The sequence below is a fragment of the Myotis daubentonii genome, chromosome 14, assembly GCF_963259705.1.
Source record: "Myotis daubentonii chromosome 14, mMyoDau2.1, whole genome shotgun sequence".
Taxonomy (NCBI): Eukaryota; Metazoa; Chordata; class Mammalia; order Chiroptera; family Vespertilionidae; genus Myotis; species Myotis daubentonii.
In genome coordinates, this window is record NC_081853.1 from 10,522,084 (window position 1) to 10,549,581 (window position 27,498).

At 43.6% G+C, this 27,498-nt stretch overlaps 1 protein-coding gene across 10 annotated transcripts in view; it reads left to right on the plus strand.

The window, feature by feature from the left end:
• Positions 1-27,498, plus strand: part of CADPS (calcium dependent secretion activator) — a 447,566-nt gene that overhangs the window by 182,957 nt on the left and 237,111 nt on the right. For all 10 annotated transcript variants that reach the window (XM_059663078.1, XM_059663082.1, XM_059663077.1 and 7 more), the window contains exons 4-6: positions 7,951-8,031; positions 20,425-20,658; positions 25,333-25,454. In XM_059663078.1, the coding sequence (XP_059519061.1) occupies positions 7,951-8,031; positions 20,425-20,658; positions 25,333-25,454 (437 nt within the window). The remainder of the gene's footprint in view (positions 1-7,950; positions 8,032-20,424; positions 20,659-25,332; positions 25,455-27,498) is intronic.

A 27,498-nucleotide genomic window follows, 5' to 3' on the forward strand; every position in this document is an offset into this window, starting at 1 on the left:
CTCATTGAGCATCCGCAGGACTGATGTGCCCCCGAATATAACTCTGAGAAATGCTCATCTAGGTTTCAGAGACTCCTGGGACATCACCTCAGATGAAGGGATAGTGACGGAGAGGTCACTCTGGCCCAAGATGCTCCAGCATGTCCACTCCAGGTTCCCCAGTTCCTGTATCTGCTTTCATCCCTAAATCACAAACATCAGGGAGAGGAATTGGTACCTGATGAGTGCCACCCTAAAATAGGGCTAAACCTAGAAACTATTTGCTGAAGTATAGGACCTGCTATGTGCCAGGACCATGCCAGGTGCTTAGCACATGTATCTCATTTCATTCTCCTAGCAGCATGCTGAGGTAGGTGTCTTATCCCCGTTTTATAAATGAGGAAACAGGCTTACGAAGCTTCCGTGACTTGTTCGATCCCTTTAAGTAAGGAAACCTCAGAGCCAAGTCTTGACCCAAGTCAGCCTGATGTGCCTCGACACACGCCTCGCGTGGTCTCCTTTAGTCCTCTCAACAGCCGTGCGAGATAAACATGATTCCCACTTTGCAGCTGAGGAAACTGAGGCTCCGAGAGGTGAAGCAGCTTGACAAGGTCATGGCGCCAGGGAGTGAAATAGCTGGGCCCAGGCTCCGCTTCGCCGGTTCCCAGGCCATGAGCTCTGCCACACGGTGTCCCTGCAGGTGCTGGCCTGCATTTTTGTCTTTGCACTGACTGAAGGGCAGAGCCGTAACCTGCAGGGATTCCCAAGCCTTGGGGCGGCTTGAACGGGTAGTTGAGGTGATACCTGTCCGTACTTGGGCAGCGCTAAATCAGTTCCCCGGGACTTTAAAAGAAAAGCCCAGCAAATAGGAGAGATCTGTAATACTATCAACAACAAAACGTATATTTAAACAAATAAAGTAAAATAAAGGAAAGGGAAGAAGCCCAGGGAGAGAGTTCCCTCTGTTTGGCTGCAAATCAAAACAACCAGACTGCCTCCGCCTGACCTGTGCTAGTGGGAAGATTATTTGCCTAATTAGGTAAAGAGCCTTAATGCCCATGTCCATGCTTTAACCCTAATGAGCTGGTAATGGGAAAGGCTTGCCCTTGGCCTGGCTCGCCAGCCGACCTTCCCCGCGGGGTGGAGAGGACCAGTGCAGCAGACGGAATCTTGTTTCCATGGAAGCGTGTTCTCTGGCTTTCTTGCCAGCACTTGAGAAGATAATTACTTGATTTCTCTTTATATTTTTGGATTTCATGCAGTGGGGCTGTCAAGCCTTTGGCTGAGGATGTCCTCTATCACGCCAGGCTATTTCAGGGAACTTGGGCTGCATGTCCGTTGTCATCTTCCCTTCAGATGGTTAGCGTCAGGCCGCAGTGTCCGCCTTCCACTCGTTCCTGCTAATTAAAGTCTAGGAGCAAAGGGGCTTGGCCTGGAGAACGTGAAAGAGAAGCCAGGGAAATTTGTCAAGAAACAGGAGCCCCTGATCGCCTTCCTTTCCTGTGCGGACTCTCACAGGAAGACTTCAGATCTACATCAGGGGGTGCTCGGTCCCATCTGACCTATTCTCCTCTGAATCTTTGACGCCCCATTGTGGCCCATGTCAGAAGTACAGCCAACATGGGTGGCCTAATAACACCAGGGCAGCCACCATTTCCCGAGGGTTTGCTGCAGGCGGAGCAGTGGGCTGAGCCCTTTAGTATATCCATGTCTCAGTGAATTCTCATGACAGCCTTACATAGAGTTATTATCCTGACCACTCAGATGAAGCACAGAGAGGTTAAGTAACTGCCCAAGATCACACAGCTACTAAGTGGCAGAGCCAGGATAAGGACACACCCATTGCTATCATTTCTTGGAAGTGGGGTGGGGATCTCTTACAGCTGCCCCAGAAACCAGGAGAGATCAGCCAGTCATGATAGGTGGCAAAGGGCAGATAATTTATATGTCTCCCCCCTCCTGCCCCCCAGTGGAGGCTCTGTGTGTGAAATTAGCCCATGTATACAGGGAACAAAGTGAGAGCTTTGGGTTAGTTCATTGTCAGGACCAATTAGAACCAAACAGGGCATCTGAGAAGGAAGCCCCTGTAGCACAGAGCAAAGAGCTCCACTTCGAGGAGGGCAGAGCCCCTTTTAAATGGCTCATATCACTTTCCCAGCGGTGGGACCTGGGGCACGCTCCTGAACCTGACTGGGGCTCAGGCTCCTCATCTGTAATGGGGTACTAATGATACCTGCCTCATGAAGTTTGTGGGATTTCCCAAACTGCTCTGTGGGATATTTGTTTTCAGTGCTATAATTGTGTAAAAGGCAAAGCTACATGCAGTTAAATAGTTTTATTTACTCTAGAATCTCCCAGAATCTTTATTTTACTGACATGTATTATAAATGTGCAGGAGGGAGCAGCATTTCCTGACCCCAGAGTCCTCTTCTTGGGAGAATTAACATTAACATCTGTTTCTTGGGATCCTTTAGAAAAGACTGAAATATAGGACATGGGGTACCTGGGCTTGATGTAAGCATCAATAAATACTAATCCCCTCTCTTTTGTGCCTGAATTGTTCAATAGCCATATCTGTTCTTGATGGATTTAAGTGTCCCAGAGGCAGGGTCTGGGTCTGCTTTGTTCTTTTTGGATTCCAGTGTCTTGGCATATCAAGACATTCCATAGACATCTGATGAACGAATGAGTAAATGAGTGAACCAATGAATTAATGAATGAAGTTTAGTGTAGACTTAGCCTGCTCATCTTCAATGCGGTCATTCTCTGCTGTTTTCTAGTTGCATCCGATGGGGCCAGTGGGAGAATTCATATGCCTCTGCAAAAGTTAGCAATGGGGATTGTTCTATTATGCTGTTTTTTCCTTTTCAGCTTTTAAATCATTTTTTTATTGTTGACACTAGAGGCCCAATGCAGGAAATTCGTGCAAGGGGCTCAGCCCTCGCAGCTCCAGCTGCCTTGGCCCTCGCTGCCCCGGCTTCGTCTGGAAGGTCGTCCAGACAGTGGTCTGGTGTTTGGTCTAATTAGCATATTAACTCTTCATTATATAGGATTCTAACAGATGTTCCATTTACCCCCTTTGCCCACCTCCACCCAGCTCCTGTCCCCCCTCACTCTAGCCATCTCCACACTGTTGTCTGTGTCCATGGGTTATGCATATATGTTCTTTGATTAAACCCTTCATCTTCTTTCATCCAGTCCCTCCCTCCTCCTCTCTTCTGATAGCTGTCAGTCTGTTCCTGTATTCATGCCTCTTTTTCTATTTTGTTCATTAGTTTATTTTGTTCATTAGATTCCACATATAAATAAGATCATATGGTATCTTTCTTTCTTCAATGGCTTATTTCACTTAGCATAATAACCTCCAGGTCCATGCATGTTGTAAAATATAAGATTTCCTTGTTTTTATGGCAGTGTAGTATTCCACTGTGTAAATGAACCACATCTTTTTATCCACTCATCTACTGGTGGGCACTTGGGCTATTTCCAGATCTTGGCTATTGTAAATAACATTGCTATGAACATAGAGGTTCATGTATTCTTTCTGATTGGTGTTTTGAGATTCTTAAGATATAGTCCTAGAAGTGAGATCACTGGGTCAAATGGGAGTTCCAGTTTTAATTTTTTGAGGAAACCCCATACAGTTTCCCACAGTGGCTGCACCAGTCTGCATCCCACCATCAGTGTACTAGGGTTCCCTTTTCTCCACATCCTCGCCAGCACTTGTTGTTTGTTGATTTGTTGATGGTAGCCATTCTGACAGGTGTGAGGTGACATTGTGGTTTTAATTTGCATCTCTGATGATTAGTGACATTGAGCATTTTTTCATATGTCTATTGGCCACCTATATGACATCTTTGGAGAAGTGTCTATTCAGGTCCTTTGCCCATTTTTTAATTGGATTGTTTGTCTTCCTGGTGTTGAGTTGTATAAGTTCTATCTATATTTTAGAAATTAACCCCTTATCTGATGTATCATTGGAAAACATGTTCTCCCATAGAATGGGTTGCCTTTTCATTTTTTATGATTTCTTATGCTGTGCAGAAGCTTTTTAGTTTGATGTAGTCCCATTTATTTATTTTTTTCTTTGTTTCCCTTGCCTTAAAGGTATATCAGCAAAAGCATTGCTACAAGAGATGTCTGAGATTTTATTGCTTATGTTTTCTTCTAGGATTTTTATGGTTTCATGACTTACATTTAAGTCTTTTATCCATTTTGAGTTTATTCTTGTGTGTGGTATAGGTTGGTGGTCTGGTTTCATTTTATTGCATGTACCTGTCCAATTTTCCCAGTACCATTTTAATCTTTATTGTTGAAAGTATTACATATGTCCCCTTTTTCCCCCATCCCAGTACCATTTATTAAAGAGACTATTTTTTACTCCATGCTCTTGCCTCCTTTGTCAAATATTAATTGATCATATAGATGTGGGTTGATTTTTGGTCTCTGTTCTGTGCCATTGATCTATATGTCTATTCTTATGCCAGTACCAGGCTGTTTTGACTACAATGGCCTTGTAGTAAGTATTGTGATACTTTCAACTTTGTTCTTTCTCATGATTGCTGAAGCTATTTGGGCACTTTATGCGGGGGGGGAGGGGGGGATTACAGATAAATCTTTGGAGTATTTGTTCTATATGTGTGAAATTGGTATTTTAATGGAAATTCATTGAATCTATAGGTTGCTTTGGGTTGTTTGGATATTTTAATGATATTCTCCCAACCCATGAATGCAGTTTATGCTTCTACTTATTCATATCTTACTTTATTTCTTTCTTCAATGTACTATAGTTTTCCGAGTACAGGCCTTTTACCTCCTTGATTAAATTTATTTCTAGGTACCTTATCTTTTTGTTGCAATGGTAAATGGGATTGTTTTCTTAGTTTCTCTTTCTGATAGTTCATTATTGGTTTATAAAAATGCCACCAATTTCTGAATATTAATTTTGTATCCTGCTACTTTGCCAAATTCATGTAGTAGATCTAGTAGCTTTTTGGTGGAGTCTTTAGGTTTTTCTATGTACAATATCATGTTATCTGAGAATAATGACAGTTTTACTTCCTCCTTTCCAATTTGGATGCATTTTATTTTTTCTTCTTGTCTGATTGCTGTGAATAGGACTTCCAGGACTATGTTGTGAGTAGGACTTCCAGAACACTGAAAGGGGACATCTCTGTCTTGTTCCTGATCTTAATGGAAATGCTTTAATTTTTGCCCACTGAGTATGATGTTGGCTGTAGGTTTGCCATATATGGCCTTTCTTACATTGAGGTATATTCCCTCTATTCCCACTTTACTGAGGGTTGTTTTTCTGTTTCATAAGTGGGTGCAGGATTTTGTCAAATGCTTTTCCTGCATTTATTGACATGATCCTGCGGTTTTTCTCCTTCATTTTGTTTATGTGGTGTAGCACATTTATTGACTTGTGTATATTGTACCAACCTGGAATAAATCCCAGTTGACCATGGTGTATGATATTTTCAATGTATTGCTGGATCCAATTTGCTAATGTTTTGTTGAGGATTTTAGCATTTATGTCTGACAGAATTCTCAACTTTAGCCCCTAACCAAGTCACATTGCTGCCTCTCAGTGAAGTGGTCAGATGTTTCCTTTGCATATGTATTTTGAACAAGACGTTTCTGAGTGTTCCCAGTGGGTTTGCACCTGGTTCTAAAGAACTGTTGGGGTTCAGGGGGAATCAAATAGAAACAGCTCATTGGAGCTTAAAAACAACATCAAGGATATATTGTTTTCCATATGCATCTAATGGCAAGCAGGGACCAGTGGACCACTGGTCAGCAATGTGACTGTTTTCAGGAGGTTCTCTTTATTGAGAACAGAATTTACAACTCCTGTTCTCTGGACATTATGCAAAAACACACAAAATTTAAGTTAGAAAAATCTTAGTTGGTCAAAGTCTAACAGATATCCTTACTGCAGAACTTCTCAGACACTTTATGTATTTCAACTGAGAATTTCCCCAAATGTTTTGGCCATTTTTCTGGAGCCTTCTAGAACCCTTTTTTCTGGAGTATCCAATAACACTGATGTTTAGTAGAACAGCCTTTTGGAAATGCTACCATAGAATATATTGCCAAAAGTTGCAGTTTTGTGTTCTATGACATAGTCCTGCTCCTCAAAACTGTGGAAAGGAGAATGGAATAGAGTGATAAAAAAAATACACAGCATAGCCTTGGCCTGTGTTCTTAGTGGTTAGAGCATTGGCCCATGCTCTGAAGGGTCCGGGCTTGATTCCCGGTCAAGGGCAGGTACCTGGGTTGCAGGTTTAATCCCCTGCCTGGTCAGGCCATGTGCACGTGGCAACCAATCGATGTGTCTCTCTCACATCAATCTCTCTCTCTCTCTCTCTAAAAAAATTTAATGGAAAAATATTCTTGGGTAAGGATTTTTAAAAATGCACAGCATAAAGCCAGATGGGTTTCTATGTGTTTTGTAAAACAAAGACTAGCCATGATGCTTCAAAAGTATGACCAGACATTTTCTAGTGTTCTTCTTAGCAACTGCCTCTTGGTACAAATAACTTCTTTCCTATACCATTTTACAGCATAGATGACATTATTTCTTTAGCATGAAACTGGGTTTTCATTTTCAAATTTCTGAATAAAAATTTCATCATTTTCAAGTTTATGAATAAAAGTAGCCTTTAAAAGAAAGGAACTTAGAAAACACACAGACTTCCTATGCTACTTTTTGTTGTGAGTTAATATTACTAAAAAGAAGAATAAAGCCCATCCTGGTTGAATGTTATTCTTCCCTACTTATGAACCTTTAGTCTGGTTAAAATAAGTCATAAATTACTGAACAAAGCAGACTCAATTATGGTGTGAAGGATGACTCTAGGCTCATTTAGAAATAAAGGGAAAACTTCAATTCACAGGGCAGAGATGAGCAGCTCTGGCCTGCCACTGGTTGTTGTACATAAAATTGTATTGGAGCACAGCAGTGCTCATTTACTAGTACTTACATACTAGAGGCTCAGTGCATAGAATTCATGCACTGGTAGGGTCCCTAGCAGCTGCCGGCTGCTAGCTGCCGGCCAGGGCCTCCCTCCCTCCCCCCGGCCAGCCTCACCCCCTGGTGGAACTTCCAGTCAAAGGGACAATTTGCATACTATGCTTTCATTATATAGATAGGATTGTCTATGGCTGTTTTCACACTTCATTAGTCATTGCAATAGAGATATATCTATGGTCCTCAAAGCCTACAATATTAACTATATGGCCATGTACAGAAATTGTTGTCAATCTCTTTCATGGATTCATAGAAAGATGTGGAAAAGATGGAGATTATATAACCACCCCCTCCATTCTATAGATGGGAAAATTGAAACTAGAGATAATAAGGAATTTTCCGGATGTATTTATGCTTGCATGTTCTAATCCTTACAGCATAATAGCTCTAACAACCATGGAAGACAAAGATAGATTTCAGCTTAGACAGCAACCCCAGCTGAGTGGTAGTGGCCCTCGGGAGTGCTGGTTGGGAAGACTCAGCGAGAAGGAAAGCAATGGCTGACTAATGTTGCATGGTCCATCGGCGGGAGAGCAGAAGAATTTGTGCCATGGAGGCACTATGGAGGCACACTCTGCTCCACACATTACAGCAGTTCATCTCTTTCCTTGTATACCTGCTATGTAAGCACTTTCTTCATTGGGCCAAAACAGAGGTGCTGCGTGGGGCCTCCTTGAAAACACAGCTGCCTAAGTTCACACGTGATTCTTGTACAAGCTCATTCCGATATCTTTCTTAGCAACTGCCAACCACTTCATGCTCTGCCTAAAAGAATGTCACTTGGGATCTCATTGAAACTGGACTTGTCTGTTACAGGAATTTTTACTTTTAGTGAAACATGTCCATGGAGCACAGAGTGGGGGTGTGAGATGGAAAGCCTTGAGTGTATTGGCTTTTGTGACACAGACTGAAAGTCTCCGTGTTTGTGTTTCTCGCAGCTGGACAATCCGGATGAGCAGGCAGCACAGATCCGACGGGAGCTGGATGGACGACTCCAAATGGCAGACCAAATAGCCAGGGTAAGGACACTGGGGACATTTGCTGGGGGACCAGGCCAAAGTCCCCCATGGGAAGACACATTATGGAGAGTCATCAAGAGATAAAACTGAGGATGATCACGCTGGGCCTCCACCCTCCTTTCTCAGGGCAACTCTCCCAGACTTAGCACATGTATTTCCCAGACTCTATTCATTACCCAAACTCCAGCCTCACCTTTCTGCTGAGTCCCAGATTGCTATTTCCACTGGCTAGTGAACATTTCAACCTGGACAGTGCCCTGGTATTTCAAATGGAATGTGTTCAAACTCTGACACCTTTCTTCTTCCTCTGACCACATACATACACCTACATTTATCCCCCTCGCTATTCTCCGTCAGGTACTGTGGATGAAACCTCCTAATCATTCTCAACTTCTCCTTCCTCCCCACAGCACTCCCCACTCAACCACCCACCCCGTTCATTGTCTCCGCCTCCTAAATGTGGCCCCGATCTTATACTGCTTTCTAGCACCACAGCTAGCACTTTGATTCAGACCCTCATCTTCTATTCCTGAATCTTAAAAATGGCCTCCTAATGGGTATCCTTGCCTCCAGTCCCTCCCCCTCTCCTGTCCATTCTTTATGCAGTTGCCATTATGAAACTTATATATGAACATCTCAAAACAGAGCCTTAAAAATCATTCCATAGCACCCCCTATTGTCCCCAAAACAAAACATTACCTCTTTGGAATGATATACAAGGGTCTTAATTCATGGATTGTATCCTTCCTTGTTAGCATCACCTCCCATATCTTTCCTACCAGAAATCCCCATTCCAACTACAGAGAATGTCTCCCTCTGAATATTCCAGGCCTTTTCCAGCCTTATTGCCTTGGTAACCCCTGGTGTTTCAACCTGGAATGACTTTCTTCTCTCCTCCAACTCAGCCTCCAGTACTCAACTTAAAACCCCTCGCTAAGAGCTTAGCAGTTGGTTCTTCCTACTTTTGTGCTTTATTCATGCCACATATGAACCTTTATTATAACAGTGCATTGGATGGTGGTGATCCGTTTACATGTCTGAGCATCCCAGTAGATTGGGTTTTCCAGGATTGGGATTAGATCTTACTATTGATGACTGTTTGCCTAAGTATTATCCCTATCCCTGCCATTTGTGTTATTATTAACAGTAGATATGCTAGCAGTGTGTATTGATTGCTGACTCTGTCAAGCATACTAAGTGCTTTACATGTACTATCTCATTCAATTCTCAAAGCTACCTTATGAGGACATTTCAGTTATCACTCCTATTTAGAGATGGGAAATTCAGACTGAGGAACTGTTAAGAGGCTACACTGCACCCTTAACTCAAATCTGAGTTGGGAAAAGGGTGAGGTACTCAGCCCAGGAGCAAAATTTGAAAGTGGGAGACAAATGCATTCATAAAAATATATAATATTTTAATGCAATATTTTATACTTATAATTAATACAGAAAACATCTATGAAAAAAACAAAATACCAAAATATTAAATAACCTATCTTACTGGTTCTATGGTAGCAACAGGCATGTGTGCATGTGAGGGTAGGAGCTGTGGGAGAGGGAAGGGAGGATGGGCAGAGAGTGGAGCTTGGCATTCAACCTTTCTCTGTGAAAAGAAATATCTCAGGACGTGGACACAAGGAAAGGAATTCTACTGGAAGAGAAACTGAAGAGAGGTTCCAAGAAGCATGCAAAGCCCATTTGTGCTCACGCAGTTTTATTGAAATGTTTTGTATCTTGTTCTTGGACACCTTCAAAGTTTATAGTACAGTCAGTCTGGTGGTTAAAAATAGTATGCAGTTATGGATTTGGCTAAAGGTAGTATAAAAGGCTCTTATGTTTGAAAATCCTGCTTAACATGGGAGTAAATATCAATAAGGCTTTAGAATTTACTTCTGCAAACTCAGTGTCTCCACAACAAATTACGTTGAACATGGAGGTCATTTGCTCCATTCCCTGCCTTTAGGTAGCAATTACACCCCAAACTAAGTATTCATCCCATTTAAAGAAAATCACACACACACATACACACTTCAAAAACAAGATCATGGCACCTTTATTTTAGTTGTTTTGTTTACTTTGAGGTTTAACATGATAGTTTCAGAACCTAGTGTAGGCTAATTTTAATGTTTCAAAGACCATGGATGAACAACAGTCATATAGTGATCCAAGTTGCTCATCTCTGCACAGTAGATCAAAGAACTCTCTCTCCAGCCCACACCATCAGATATTCTGATACCAAGTAGAATATTAACAACTTAGAATTAGACTTTCTTAGGTAATGAAATAGGCAATTAAAGCGAATCTTGGTCATTAGTTATAGAGCATGGAGAATAATTTCAAAGTAGATGGAAGGCCCCCCAACCGTTTAGGGTACAGAGGATTTGTATGAAAATCTGCCCACCGCTATCTCCTGTTCTGCTCGAAACAGACTGCCCTCTTCAGGGCTCATTCATGCCAGTGGCCCCTTGGCACAGTTAGTTGGTCCTGGAAGTGAGCTCTTCATCTAAGTGGAACCAGCCACATTTCTCAGCCTGCCCTGGCCATAGTAATTGGTCCAGCACTGGATGCCTGCCCAATGCAACTAAACCAATGAGTCCTTTCCCTGGGCTATGGACTACATGCCAACAGGGCTGTGCCTTTCAGGGGTAGGAAGATGTCTGCAGCTATTTTTAATTCTCTTATGTGGGGACAAGAAGAGGGGAGAGTGAGGCCAACATAGCGAAAGAAGCCGAGACAGGGACTATACTGAAATTCTCAGGATGGTCAAGTCCCTGTTTCTACTTATTCTTGAGACTCAGCTGTGGTACTGCTTTTCCCTCAGTTTAGTTGGATTCCAAGAAAAATACATTCTGTTTTTGCCTTAAACGAGCTCATCTCCTAAACATTGAATAAAATATCAAGATCTCAGATACTGGCTAATTCATGAAGAGATACTGAAACGGGCACCCTGCTCTCTTTCAGCAGGCCCTGGTTTTCCTATCTCCGGCTTCCCACTGGATTTTAGCGAGGGTGTGCAGCTCAACCCATATGGCTGAACATCAGCTCCTGTATATTTCATAACCAGAAATTCCTGGATGAGGATGTCATCCATGTAATTCACTCTGTTCTCTGAATTAAAAATGGGTAGAGCATTTTGATTGAAAGTTAGAGGCACCAACTAGAGGAAGCTTATGTAACAAGAGTGGATGAACTCTAGGGATTTAGGAGTGTCTCACAGAGCTCATGGGCAAGATGCAGCCAACCCAGAAAGGAACTGAAACCAGGGCCCGCCAAGTGGTCAGGACTTCCCTCATCTCTTAAGTCTGTGTGTCCCGTTCATCATTCCTTCTTTCTCTGCAAACCAGCCTTCTTTGCTTCTCAGATGGGAACGTGGCTGCTACACAGCTCTCCGTGTTTCCAGTGTGGCCAAATAGGAAATCATTTAGCCAATCAACCTCTCTCTCAAATCTTCTCCCTATCTCCCTTTCCCCTCTTCTTACTACCACCTTCAATGTCATAATTTCAAGAGGCAGGCCTCTGATTGGCTGACTTTGTTCAAGGGCCAACCCCTGGAGCCATTAATAATCCACTGTGGAAAGAGAATGAGGACCTCACCAAACACTTGGATGCTGGAAATCCGCCACTGAGGGTGAGAGTGGTACCTGAGAGGTCAGGCTGTGAGTGAAGTGGTCATTATAAATTGGGAGACACCTCAAGATATGCCCCAAATAAAAAAACTATGACTTACATGGTATTTACTATATACCAGACTCTCTTCTAAGCATTTTGTATTTGATAGCCTATCTGACCCTCCAATAACCTTATGAAAACGATGCTATCATTATCCCCATTTCATAGAGGAGGCTGAGCAGAGATAGCAGAGGACTTGACCAAGGTCACCCGATGACCACAATCTGCAGTCTTAATCACTGTGCATACATTACCATTATGATAAGCCTTCCCAAATGCAGACCCTCAGTCTCCTCATCACCCCAGGCCACAGCTCCAACATGCCCTTCACCCAGGCCTTCATCTTACCTCATCCTGACACCTCTCTCTCTCTCTCTCTCTCTCTCTCTCTCTCTCTCTCTCTCCCTCCCTCCCTCTCTGGTAACCAGTCCTTTATTAAATGTGTCAGGCTGTGTGACTTCGCCTATACTTGAGAGTAGCTTTTGACCTGGGGCAAACAGTCCTGGGAGTTACAGTAATTCTCCCACTTTTGGCACATTGAGGAGCTTGTGATGTGCCCAAGCTCACTCAGCTGGTGGGGAGGAAGCTGAGTGCTTTAATGCCAGGTTTCATGCTCCTCTTCTGAGCGGTCAGGTGACAACAGGAAGTTATGCCAGGACAGGCCTGCCCCAGGTCCTCTCTCCCTAGGGGTTGCCCCTCCAGGAAACTGCTTTCTCTCTTCCACTAAACTTAGCTGTGTATTCTCCTCAGTTTATCCGGAGGCCAAATGAAGCCACAGCAGCAGGCAGAACAAGCTCCTGAATTCTGAGTCCTTTCTACTTCGATTTCTTTGGAATCTGGAAAGGAGGTTGTAGGACCCAAGGTTGTCCTGCCCCCAGCATTCTCATCATCACACACTTAGGAAAGACACATGTTTGCCTTTTCTTCTTAGGAGAGAAGGGAGGCAAGTGCAAGGTGGCTTTCCCCTACCCACAGTCCTGACACAGTACCTATCAATTCAATCACACCAGCGCCACATGAATTATCAGGCAGGAACCGCTGCCCTCACCCGCACTGTGAATACCAGACATATGCTGCCTGCAAAGTTCCATGAGCTCTAAATGTATTTTTTTTTAATCTGGTAGAAAAGACTTCTTAATCCCTATTCAAACATTTTCCCAAATCCTCTCAGGTTGATAATAAAGGGTCCCCAAATTTCACCCAGGGATTAAGTCTAAGTTATTTAAACTGTGTGATCAGTAAATGACACTGGAGCTTAAACAGGCAGGTTGTGCATTGGTGCTGCTATGATATTTGTCAGTCCTTTTGGCCACATTTTAGGGTAAAATTCCGAAACTCTTGGGCTAATTAGATAAGACAAACAATACAGCTTTTGTAGTATTAGTTACAGAGGTCTGGATGCAAAATAGCATTGTTTTTTCAGACTATCATTTAGATGTGAAGTTGCCATTTAGACCCCTATTCTCTGCAGAGCAAAATTTCCATCTCATTCCATGGTCCTGTTGCAAACATTGATGAGACTATGCTCCCAGGAAAGAAATAATATCCAAACATTTCCCTGATGGAAAAGTTCTGCTTCACACATTGCCAAAACTCAGACAATGGATTCCTCCCCTACCAGAGAAGGATGCTGCTCCCAGCTAATACATTAATTTTGCTGTACCCGGCATCCTCCCTGCGTCAGGAAGTGGTACCGTATCCGTGAGTACAGAGGGGCTGAGCTCAGTGTTTTTCCTGAAAGAATTGTATAGGGAGCATCTCCCCGACCCTGGCCTTTGTCGGGGAGCTAAGAACCCAGGGAGATCTGAGTTCAAGGAAAAGTCTAAATGCCAAGAGGTCGTCTGAAGTTTATTCCAGTGACGGGAAGTCCATCCAATTCATAAAAGCTGAGGAAGTAAGACCAAGCCACTCAAAGAAAGGTTTCAGAAAAGAAGCCAACCCAGGAAACTGTGGTACCTTTACTGCCAAGACCTTCGTTTTCTTTCTTAACACCCTCCCCCCAACCCCCTTAATTCACCCCTGCCCACCATCCACATGCACTGGTAATAGTGGAGTGGCCACACCCCTGCCCACCACCACCCACATTCACTGGTAATAGTGGAGTGGCCACACCCCTGCCCACCACCCACATTCACTGGTAAGAGTGGAGTGGCCACACCCCTGCCCACCACCCACATTCACTGGTAATAGTGAAGTGGCCACACCCCTGCCCACCACCCACATTCACTGGTAAGAGTGGAGTGGCCACACCCCTGCCCACCACCCACATTCACTGGTAAGAGTGGAGTGGCCACACCCCTGCCCACCACCCACATTCACTGGTAATAGTGAAGTGGCCACACCCCTGCCCACCACCCACATTCACTGGTAATAGTGAAGTGGCCACACCCCTGCCCACCACCCACATGCACTGGTAATAGTGGAGTGGCCACACCCCTGCCCACCACCCACATTCAATAGTTATAGTGGAGTGGCCACACCCCTGCCCACCATCCACATTCACTGGTAATAGTGGAGTGGCCACACCCCTGCCCACCACCCACATTCACTGGTAATAGTGGAGTGGCCACACCCCTGCCCCCCACCCACATTCACTGGTAATTGTGGAGTGGCCACACCCCTGCCCCCCACCCACATTCACTGGTAATTGTGGAGTGGCCACACCCCTGCCCACCATCCACATTCAATCGTTATAGTGGAGTGGCCACACCCCTGCCCACCATCCACATTCAATCGTTATAGTGGAGTGGCCACACCCCTGCCCACCATCTACATTCACTGGTTATAGTGGAGTGGCCACACCCATGCCCACCACCCACATTCACTGGTTATAGTGGAGTGGCCACACCCCTGCCCACCATCTACATTCACTGGTTATAGTGGAGTGGCCACACCCCTGCCCACCACCCACATTCACTGGTAATTGTGGAGTGGCCACACCCCTGCCCACCACCCACATTCACTGGTTATAGTGGAGTGGCCACATCCCTGCCCACCATCCACATTCACTGGTTATAGTGGAGTGGCCACATCCTTGCCCCCCACCCACATTCACTGGTAATTGTGGAGTGGCCACACCCCTGCCCACCATCCACATTTACTGGTTATAGTGGAGTGGCCACACCCCTGCCCACCACCCACATTCACTGGTAATTGTGGAGTGGCCACACCCCTGCCCACCATCCACATTTACTGGTTATAGTGGAGTGGCCACACCCCTGCCCACCACCCACATTCACTGGTAATAGTGGAGTGGCCACACCCCTGCCCACCACCCACATTCACTGGTAATTGTGGAGCGGCCACACCCCTGCCCACCACCCACATTCACTGGTTATAGTGGAGTGGCCACACCCCTGCCCACCATCCACATTCACTGGTAATTGTGGAGTGGCCACACCCCTGCCCACCACCCACATTCACTGGTTATAGTGGAGTGGCCACACCCCTGCCCACCATCTACATTCACTGGTTATAGTGGAGTGGCCACACCCCTGCCCACCACCCACATTCACTGGTAATAGTGAAGTGGCCACACCCCTGCCCACCACCCACATTCACTGGTAATTGTGGAGCGGCCACTGCTGCGGAGGACAAGCTGTCACAGCTCTGTGCTGAATGCTGGGATGTGAGGCGATGCATGGAGGGTCACCGTGCTGAGAGCCCCATCATGCTTTCCTCAGCTCTTCCCTACTGTGTGGTAGCTAAGAACATGGTCTCTGGATTTCAAATGCAATTCTACTAATGACTGATTTAACTTCTAAGCCTCGTTTTCCTCCAGAAAGTAGAAATAAATAATACCACTAGCCTCAGTGGGTTGTTTGACAAATTAAATAAGGTAACATATAAATTGCTTAGACTAGTGCCCAGTACAGTTATCACTCAGTAAATGCCAACTAGTATCATGACCTTTACTACAGTCACCATCATTATTAGTGGTATTGCTGGCATTGTTGGTGGTAGCATGGTGCCTGATGTATATGGATATGCATATATGTATATGTGTATTTGCATATGTGTATATGCTTATATGTATGTATATATATATGTGCATGTATATATGCATATGTGCATATGTATATGTGCATATGTGTATGTGGATATATATATGAGTATGACCAAATGTGATTATGTATACATATAGGGATACATTATATATATATAAATGGACACAAACACATGCACACAGTCAGTGGTCAAAGGAATTAAAATTATTTCTTAGTCTTCACAATAACATTATGAGATTTGTTATATCCCCATTTTTAATGTGGAAACTAAATTTCAGACAGATTGAGAAAGCTATCTAAGGTTACACAGCTAGTAAGTAGCAGACCCAAGATGCAAAGGAGGTGAAATCATTTTTGCTGATGTGGACGGGATATGGTTCCATGGTGGCTTTTGTACCCTGCACATCCTCTGTTACCTCATGTGTCACACGGTGTCTGATTGGTTGCTTTCTGCCATGGCCCCCCATACCATTGCCCCTCTGCTGACTCCTTTGTCCCCTGCAGCAACCATACTACCCGACACATGACAGGAAGCGCTTTAGAGGTGGAATTGAATGACTGCACCACTGTTGGTGAGCTCCCGCGTCTAGGAAGTGTTCTTCTGCCACTTCCTTTCTTCTGATTGTCCGCCAGGACATGTCATTTGAGCCCTTGGGGTCTCGGGATCCGCTAGAGTGGAGTACACTTGTTAGCTTTTACACGTACCCACTTCATCCTCTGTGGGCAAAAATGCAAAGGCAGAAAAGCAAAGCAAATGGCCGACAGCTGTTAGCACTTTCAAATGCCATTTTTCAAGATGTTCCTTAAATCCCTCCATGTTGCTGAGCACACACTCGCCTGTGGGAACTGTCCTTGGGAGGCCTCCCCACTGAGGAATGTTATCAGCCCAAAACAAAAATAAATGTCCAGCTAACATTCTCCCTGGAAGACTGTTCACCCGTATGCTCTGTCTTATAGCGCAGAATGAAAAAGCAATCCTTTCGTTGAGGCTAATTTACTCTTACGCGCGGGAAAGTACAATCAAGATGGATGACTCTGTTTTCCTTATTTTGGCACAACTTCAGGTTGAAATGTGTTTGTGATGGGTCTGCTGCTCAAAACTCCCCTCAAGAACCTCAGCTTAGGTCGACATGATGCTATTTCTTCTCCAGGCTTACGTACTCAGGGCAGAAAAATGACCTTGTTGCCCCTTGCACACTTCCGTTTTATGTGCCTGGTTTTATGATGTCATTGGGGACTGCCCAACTTCTGAGAGGAGTGTCATTCTTTGGATTTTCCCAATACTCTGCTGCATAGAAGTTTGGGGGACGCGAACTCCAGGTCACAGTGATATTGTCAGTGACCACTGGGTCTTCTTCCTAAGCTGCCAGACTGTAGAGTTAAAAGGCCTTGAGTAGTCTCGGAAGATGCTTGTGATAAAAGGACTGCACTTGATGGTAAGGTCTCTCAAGGTTGATTAGCAGGAAAGCACATGCTTCATAGACATGATGGCTTTTTCGCTATCTCCATGGTGACTCGAAGGCCAGCAGCTGCCAGTAGAAATCAGAGATACCACTTACCCAGCTGTCCAAGAATCCCAGGTAGTTAGGAGGTTTGTGCTCCAATATGAAGAGAAAAGAGAGAGGTCAGTGTAACAGCCCTCAGGCTGTTAGGATGCAGCCTTTGCTGTTTGGCCTCCTTTAACATAGCCTTCGAGACTATGAATTAATCTACCTCATTTTCCCCTTTACTCTCACAAGAGCCATCTTCAAAAGGAAATGGAAAATATTTTGTGGCCACTTACAGTTATGTATACCTTCTGAGGTTCATGGTTGCCCAGTATGTTTTCCATGGAAAGGAGAAAATAGCAGTGGCCCTGTCTCAACCAACTCGGCCTGGTGGAAAGCTCTTCTTTGTCGATCAGATCTTAGCCCAAAGGTCACCTCCTCTGGAAGCCACCCAATTCTCTCAGGAAGCATTCACACCTCAGAGACTTCCATTACCACATCAGCTTTGATGCTTCCTCGTAGATATTTGCCCCCACTCGCTGCAAGCTCCAGGAGAACAGTCTGTATCCTTACATCCAATCATCTTGTGCCTAGTGTTGATGGCATTAAATGTTTTCCAAGTGATGATGGCCCAGCAGCCAAGTCGTCACATTTCCATATCCTTCCATAAAGGGTACCCAAGTTTTTGAGGTGTCCTGATGAATCCAAGAATGATGAAAATCAAGCCCACCATGCAGAAATTTTAGAGAAATAAGACCTTTGCATTGAATCATGACGAGCTCCTGTTGAGCTCATCCGCCTATCATCTCATTTCAGAGCATCCATCCTGCTTCTCCCCTCACTTCTTCACTCACAGGATGTTCAGAAAGCACCACACAGTGGGCTGAGCCCAACCATAAAGCAGGAAACAATTGTACCAAGAGGTTCCAGAAGGAATCGGTACTCTAAGGCTGCTAGGTTGGCTTCAGATCCTTTAGTCATTTACGTGGAAAAGCAGAATCTCAGTGTGCTTCCAGATTTAGTGCATCATCTCTTCACCTGCTTCCCACTGATGAGTTTTAGCTGCATTGGTATTTACCATGGACATTTTGACAAGCCATCATTCATTTATTCAACTCATATGTATTGAATATCTACTGTGTGCCAAACATCATTCTAGATATCAGGAATTCAACAGAGGTATCAAGAGAGGTATGGTCCTGCCTTGTGGCCCAGAAGGACATACAAACATTGAACAAGTAAATTTTATAATATTAATTAATTATAATAAGTGTTACCAAGAAGGTAAGCTAAGAATTACAATAAAAATACAATAAAGGACCCAACCCCAGGGAAGTTAAGTTTTGAGGCTGAAACATGCAAGGTGACAAGAAGGCTGAGAATTACCTAGGGAGGAGAGGAAAGGGAAACACTATGACGGTCTCTGTAGGAAGAAGACTGACAGCAAAAATGCGCCTCTGAGTCTATATAGAGAAGCCCCTGTGTGAATCTGAGTGAAGCTTTATAGTGTCAAGGAAGACATACCCTTCTAGCTAACTAGGGAGTAGGGGGAATTATTGAAAGCAAAATTAGAGACTCTCAAGGAACTAGAATGGAAAAGGAATAACTAGACTTTGTGGGAATTACAACACCAGTGGAAGTCAAAGCTCCTTTCCTGTGACTCTAGACATCTTATTCCCCACTCTTCTCTTCCCGCCTCCTCCTCTTCTTCTCTTCCTCTCTCTCTACATCTTTCTCTCTCTCCTTTGCCAGGGGTCTTATTCTGCTTCCACCAGGTCCAATATGGCAGCCACTCATGAATCTGCATAATCTACTGTTTCAGCTCCACCACTCACTGAAAACTCAATATCTCTCAGTTCAATTGTTGAGAGAATAAATCTGGTTGATCATTGGCCTTTTAATAGTATTGATTGGTTGACTTTGAATCAGTTACCCATGTAATAGACATATTATTTTTTGCCACCCAGAATTGGCAAACCTATTCAGATTCCTGTGATCTAGGTAGAGTTCTACCCCCAGCCTCAGGGATGGAGGACATAACTCATGCCTAAGCAATTCAGCACAGCATGCTTCTGGCCTTTGGTTCCCAGTATATACATAAGTCAGACTTTTTGGGAGAGAATTCTCAGATTAAAGACTCTCATCTTCCATGGGCATTACAAGAGGAGATATTCACTCTTCCTTTTGTGATGGGGTGTTGTGAAGTCTGGATCTTTAGCAACCTTTTTGTGACATTAAGAGGAGCAAGATTGAGCATGGAGCCAACCCAGAGGAACCCAAACCAAGATTTGGAGTCAAAACTCATTCAGTTGTGGTGATGCCACCTGAGTGCTGATTACAGCTGGGTCTACCCCAGGACATTTTCAAGCCAATAGATTCCTTTTATTGTTCAAGCCAATTTAAATTGGATTTTTCTGTTCCTGGCAAAAAAAAAAAAATTATCAAACTGATTTGTCTTGCCCCTCACCTGATCAGTTATAGAGCGTGGCTAGGGAGGGCTATTTGATGTTTCAAGTAGGAAATTATTATTTGAGAAGGTGATAAATCCAAAGTATATTCAAGGCACCTGGACAACCCTAGAGGCACGAACACACAAATAAATAGCACAACTAAGGCATATTACTGTTACAACTGAATCCATAAGCAAGGAAGTGAAAAATGATCTGTTTTGATACTGAATTGCTTTATATTCTTTCCTAAATAATATTACTCATGCTTTTCATTGCTTCATTAATTTTTTCAATTTTTTTTTTTGAGAAAAGTAACTATTCTTTTAGAAATAGCCACAGGCTACATTTGAAACATCTTAAATGAGCTCCTTTTGAATTATTTATGTGAGAACATTTCTATAAATATCCAGAAATAAGGTGTCTTTCTGTCAACATAATTAAAAACAACCGATTGCATAAGAAAAACTGTTTCAACTGAATCTGGACTTGAAAAATATCACCCCATTTTTCTTTCCACAAATCAGAGAAAATTGGGGGTATGGGGGGGACTAGAACTATAATAAACCCTTACTTACTCTATGCTCATGTCTGTTTGTAACAATTAGGGATTGTAACTAGAAGGCTGGCAGCTGTCTACTCAACTAGACTGAACATTTTTCTAACACGTGCAAAGCTCCCGGGTGGTGGGTACTATCCTAACTCTGGGCTTTAAGATGTAAATCTATGTAAATCGCTCCCTATTTATTTCTCTGTTCATATTTTGCTTTTTCTCTGCAAGGAACGCAAATTCCCCAAGTTCGTATCCAAAGAAATGGAAAACATGTACATCGAGGAGCTGAAGTCGTCCGTCAACCTGCTCATGGCCAACTTGGAGAGCATGCCGGTGTCCAAGGGCGGCGAGTTCAAGCTTCAGAAGCTCAAGCGCAGCCACAACGCTTCCATCATCGACCTGGGCGAGGAGAGTGAGAACCAGCTCTCCAAGTCAGACGTCGTGCTGGCTTTCTCCTTGGAGGTAAAAAGCTCTCACCCCCTGACTGTCTCCTGGACCAGCAAGCAGCACGCGGTGATCAGAGGCCTCCCAATCAGCTCGTGTGTTCCTTGCGCCCCAGGAGCAGTTCCTAAAAGCACTGCTTGCTGAGCACGGGCCGGCTCATCAGCAAGCCATGCCCTGCTCCCGGGAGCCTATGCTTTTCTCAAGGAAATGCAATCTTAAGAACCACTTACTAAATCCCATCTCACATTACTTGTACTGTCTTAAACCAGTGATCAAGGATTTTGTAAAGAGCTATGCAATTTAGAAAGTTTAAAGTCTGGGCAACCTGGGTTGAAGTTATGAGAGAAGCAATCGAGCATCATTTTGTGGTGAGTTGTAAATTGTCTTTCCCACCATCTCTCCTGTTGGCTCCGTGGAGAGAGCCTATGATTGCGGTGGAGCCTTTTCAGTTTACCTCACAACCCAAAGGAAAAACCCATTTGGGCCAGAATTCTGGTAGCATGCTCAGTATGTCATTACACTTCTCCATAACTTCTACTCTGCTGTTTGCTGTTCTGACATATCTGATCCGACATCATCCGAATTCCCCAGAAGCTGGTTCAGACTGCAGACCCTATTGACCCAAATTTCTAGGGGGTGGGAATTTAAAGTGGTGCAGACACTTTGGAAATAGTTTGGTGTTTTCTCAAAAAGTTAAACATAAAATCAAGGTATGTCCAGTGACTCTACTCCTAGATATCTACCCCAGAGAACTGAAAACACACCCCACAGAAACATGCTTACAACAGTTTACAGCAGCATCGTTCATGAGAGCCAAACAGAAACAGTCTGAATGTGTACCACCTGGGGAATGGGTGAAGTTTTGTACATCCAGACAAGGGAATACTGTTCAGCAATTCAAGGGAATAAACTACTGATATATGCTTTGATATTTAAAAAATATATGATTTTATTGATTTCAGAGAGAGGAAGGAAGAGGGAGAGAGAGTTAGAAACATGAATGATGATAGAGAATCATTGACCAGCTGCCTCCTGCATGCCCCCTACTGGGCATGGAGCCCACAACCTGGGTGTGTGCCCTGACCAGGAATCAAACCATGACCTCCTGGTTCATGGTCCGTGCTCAATCATTGAGCCACACCGGCGGGGCATGCTTTGATTTACTGAACCTCAAAAACATTCATGCTTAGTGAAATAAGCCAGATACAAGCGACCACATATTGTTTGAGTTCATTGATATGAAGTGTCCAGAAAAGGCAGGTCTCCAGAAACAGAAAAGAAATTAGTGTTTCCTGAGGTGGCGGGTGGACACGGACATGAGGAGCCTAAAACTAATTTATGATGATGGCTGCACAACGTAGTAAATTTGCTAAAATCATTGCTTATACTCTTAAAATGGGTTCATTATATGATATGTAAACTATGCTTCAATAAAGTTATCAGAAAGAAAGCATCTCTAGGCGAATGCAAGCCAGGAATGTGCATGTTAATGAGCTACCCAGGTACTTCTATGCACTCCCAAGTTTGAGGCCCATTCATATCTTATTACAGCTCTACCCCCCAGGATTTTATGATGGCCCTAGATTTAGGGAGACCAAGAGAATAGATCAAATTTCTGTAGATGTAATTAGAATGTGTAAAAACTGAATTAATTTAGAACATCATTAAGGCTTGCTGGGAATTAACCGCAGGTAACTCGCCTGTGCGCAGTTTGGGTTGAGATAGCCACGTTACAGTATTTCTGACATGCATTCTGCTGTCAAAAGAAGCAGTATTCGGTTAAATATAGACCATTTGTTGTGTGAAAAATGTCATCAGTGTAATTTCACAGAAACTTCCTTTCTTTCTCTTTTAATACCACTACCTGAGGCACTGCACGCTTTTTCTTAGGTGTCTTTGAATTTGATTATTGCCAATTAGAGGTGGCAATTTATTCCCGGCTGCTTCTTGTCGTTCCACAGAGAGGAGAAAACGTGCTTTATTGATTTGCATGAAGCTTTTAAATCTGTAATTTTCTGATTCTTTACCAGTAGACAATATTATACAGCTGATTAGCTGAAATGCCAATGTAGGCGAGTCCCCAGCCATCCTCACATGCGTACATGCTTCAAACAGGCTTTAACCAGTAATTACAAGCACAGAATAAAGCGCCCCAGGGCTCCCCAATGCTTTTAAATTAGAACACAAAATCTCACATCACACCAAAACGGCCAGCAAAAATCATTGTATATCTATTTGTGAGCATGTTTGGGGGACATAAAGACAGGAGGCAAGAAGAGGGAGAACGGCTGTCATCTCATTAGGGAAGGCTGGGTTTGAGTTTTCAGGTTGGAACAAGACAGATTTCAGGTAATTATAGAATTACCTGCTGGAAGGGACACCAGAGAGCAGTTAACTGCAGCAAGAGAACTGAGGTCCCGGAGGCCGAGTGGCATGGCCGTGGGCAGGGGGAGCTCTGATGAAAACTGTAGAAACTTAAAGAATGCCAATATGAACCGGGCTCTGCCACTATCCACTCAGTGATCCTCACAACAATCTTTGGAGGCATTTGCAGATGAGGAAACAAAGCTTCAGAGAGGTTAAGGGGCTTATAAATGATTGCACATCTAGTGAAGATGCAGATTCTGGATTTGAACTCAGACCTTTTAAAATCCAAAAAGTGTGTTCTTTCTCCTGTGCCTACCATTTCTTCTCATTTCTATGATTCTTCCTCATGTAAAATTTTTCAATTCCATACATCATTTGGTCCTCACACAAAAGCCACAGCGAGAGAGGGCACATGTGCCCACTTTGCAGATGAGGAAACTGAGGCTCAGGTGCTTGAAAAGAAAAGTGGAGTGACTTCCAGAACAAGTCACTTGCCCAACATCACATGAGAAGTACAATGGATCTTAGAGTATGACTCCTGGATCAGAGCAACACATGAGCATCACCGGGGAAATTGTTAAAAATAAAAAGTCTTGCCCAGCCAGCATGGCTCAATGGTTGAGCATCGACCTATGAACCAGGAAGTCACGGTTCAATTCCTGGTCAGGGCATATGCCCAGGTTGCAAGCTCAGTCCCCAATGTGGGGCATGCAGGAGGCAGACGACCAATGATTTTCTCTCGTCATTGATGTTTCTATCTCTCTCTCCCTCTCCCTTCCTCTCTGAAATCTTTAAAAAAAATCTATATATTTTTAAAAGTCTTGGGCCCCACCCCAGACCTACTTATCAGAAACTGGTGGTGCAGCTCAGTAGTCTCTGGTGTCACAAGCCCTCCAGGTGATTTATAGTCACACTAAGTTTAAGAGCCACTGGGCTAATTAGCAGCAAAACTAACTTGTGAATCCTGTCTCAATGCCAGCCTTATTGTACTTCCTGGAATCAAGCCCATAAAGAAGTATACGTGTTTGCATGCCCACATCCCTTCCTTGTGTAATGTTATTACCTCTTCAAGAGTATAATTGATTTTTTTCAATATACATTACTCATTCTAGATCTCTGATGCATGCCATTTGTTTCAGATTCTTACACCAGTGCCTCTGCCCTCACCTCATTCCCTCTCCCTTCTCTGATAGGTGACAGGGCATACCAGTGACTAGGAGAATAACAGCAGGTGACTGATGAGTTTGTGGGTAGAGGTGGGAAGTGGAAGGACTTGTAAATCAAGACACTAGCCTTTTCCTTCCAAGTAGAACAGTGTATGCAGCCACAGACATGTTTTTGGTTTGACCCAGCAATGTTGTCCTGCACAAAGTTTGGGTATTTTATTCCCCCCTTTTTGAATTATTATCAAAATTTCAAAATCAGATATCTGACTTGGATTCTGATTCAGATTTCCATTTTCTGGTAGGAAAAATGAGAGTATCTGGCAACAGTGGGCCGGGGAACGACAAGGCCACAAGGGCTATGACAACTATCAACTCCTCCACTTAGATGGAGTGTGCCCTCCAATTGCCACAGTCCCACTACTCCCTCTTGTCTCTGACTGTACTACTTAATGCTACTTGCCCTTAATCTTAGCACTTCCATCACCACTTATCCTATCTAATAAAAGAGTAATATGTAAATTAACCATCACTCCATGACAAAGATGGCGGTGCCCATAGTGGCTGGGGTGGGACGCTGGTGGCATTGCCCTGGCAGTGCGAGCCTAGCGTCCGCACACCGGCCGCATGGAGAGAGTGCAGGGAAGGGACCATGGGCCAGAGGCCGAGGCAAGGAATGCTGGTGTTGTTGCAGGCCAGGCTGAGAAACCACTCCCCCCCTCCCCCCATGCATGAATTTCATGCACTGGGCCTTTAGTCTTACTATAAAGGCTAATGTAAACTCATGGGCCTGTGTCTCTGCCAAGTGCTGAATTAAATTCTAGATTATTTTTAAAGAAATAGGAGATAGCAGATTTCTTTGTGGAAATGGAAACAGATCCTGTGACTAACATAGAAAAGAGTAGCCATTTCACATTACTTGTCTGGCCCCCGTGAGCCTATGCATTAGTGAGACTTGTCTTTCCATCTGGGAGGCAATAAGCTACGCAGTAAGAATTACATCTTCATGCTAGACTGGTCCCAGCGTGGCTGGCAGAAACCTGGTGGAAGCCAGCAGGTATGTGCTGGCTTTTCGGTAACTTCTTCCCATTCATATATTTCCTGTGGATGGTTCTGCTCATGGTCTTTGGCAATAACTCCCACTTTGTGTGATTGTTTCCAGGTGGTGATCATGGAAGTGCAAGGCCTCAAATCCTTGGCTCCCAATCGCATTGTGTACTGCACAATGGAGGTGGAAGGGGGAGAGAAACTACAGACGGACCAGGCCGAGGCGTCTAAGCCCACGTAAGTTTTGTTTCTCCACCATTTATTGCCCACAAGGCTGTGATCACGGGCTGCAAGGTCCGGTTTCCATGGAAAATTCTGGAAAGCATATACTTGGTTTATTTGTTAAACAAGATGACTTGATTACATTTTATTTGGCAGCCAGAACCCGTGTTCAAGTTCCTCTAAAGCAGAGAACAGAAGGAAATTAGAGTAACAACCTCTTCTCTGGGGGCAGAGAGTCACGACTTCCATCCTTCAGTGTGGTGTGCAGGACAGTTGGACATAACTTTGTTTTATTATATTTTCTAAATAATATTTGGTTATTATAGAAACAATTTTTTTTCAAGATCATTTATGTGCCACAGTTATAAATATATTAGCAAAGCAGTCTGTTACGTTAAACCTAATACATTATTCCTATGGTCTATGCGTATTTGTCAAACTCTCAAATAGTCACTATTATAGCCTTACAGTGCTTACACTTGAGTGTGGGCAACAGAAAAATAATCACACAAATTGATAACTACAAATAGTTATAAACGCTGAGGAGAAAAGAGTGCCTAAACCAGTTTGTGGGGACAGTCAGAGTAGGTTTTCCTTAGGAGTTACAAGCCAGTTGGACTAATATTATAAAAGTTGAGCAAGGACAGTGGGAATGGAAAGTGGGTTCCAGGAAGATTCAGCTTGTGCAAAGGCCCTGTGGCAAGGAGGAATTGAAAGGCCAGTGGAGCTGGTGGGCTGAGAATAAGGTATGCCTAAGCTGCCAGTGAGGCAGGAAGGGGACTCACGGTGAAGGACCTTGTCTGGCTATGAGGGAAAAAGCCTGGAAAAACATGAGTGATGATGATGAATTCATTTGAGTCAACAACTCTTAGAGCTCAAGGATTCTTGAGAGATCGCTGCTCTCTTCTCTCTCTCTTTCTTTTCTATCTCAATTAAGCCAGCTCAGGCTAATGAGAATCCTTTCTTATTGTTGTTAATTCATAAAGAAAGTCATAGAAGGAGAAACTCCGAACAGCAGCTTACTGCCTCTCCTCCCTCACAGTATTATGCGCGATTTAGCAGAACATGAATAACTTGCCAGGATGTTCAAACAAAATAGTTCGAAGAAAGCACTGAATGTTTCCCAGACTGGAGAAAATATGAGGGCATTGTATTCCTTCAAGTGGTTCTTTGCATGAATAGGCAAAGGCTCAGATGCTCAGAAGCTGCGTGAAATTAATGAGCATCTGCAGAAGGAAATGGAAACCCGTGCAACTTGTCACTTGCCACCCTTCCTCCCTTTTTGAAACTTAGTTTCAAGCTGTAAATGAATGCAGTTTTTAAAAAACTATTGTTGATGAAATCCCAACATTTCCCCCACTGTTGCCATGACCTGGTCATTATCAATGCTATTATATCATGCTGCGTTATTCGCATGTGCTTTTAAAAAGTGCCATATATCCAGGCTGGCTTGGTTCAGTGGTTGAGCGTCAATCTATGAACCAGGAGGTCATGGTTTGATTCCCGGTCACGGCACATGCCCAGGTTGCAAGCTTGATCCCCAATGTGAGGCATGCAGGAAGCAGCCAATCAATGATTCTTTCTCATCATTGATGTTTCTATCTCTCTCTCCCTCTCCCTTCCTCTCTGAAATCAATTTTTGAAAAGTGCCATATACTTGGTATTTCTGCCTACCTTTTAAGATGTTGGGCCCAATATAGTGTCACAAATGAAATAAGGAAGGAAAAGGCTCTGATTATTCTAACAGGCTGTTGTTTATATGTGGTATTTTAACTCAAAATGTAATTCATATCATTTACTGGGTTTAAAGATGTCAGTTGCCAAGGAAAATAATGAGCTGAATTTCATGCCCTTGGGAATGTTTAAAATCAAGTTTCAAATTACAAATTAATATGGAATACTTGGGTCCACCTACTTGAAATACTCATATTTCACATATATATTCAGTCATATCCATACATGTACATCATTATGTCTGTATAAAGAAACATCTCACACTGAAACATTTTGCTTTTCTAGCTGGTGTATAATTTCTTTATTCCTCTTCAATCAGTGAGTG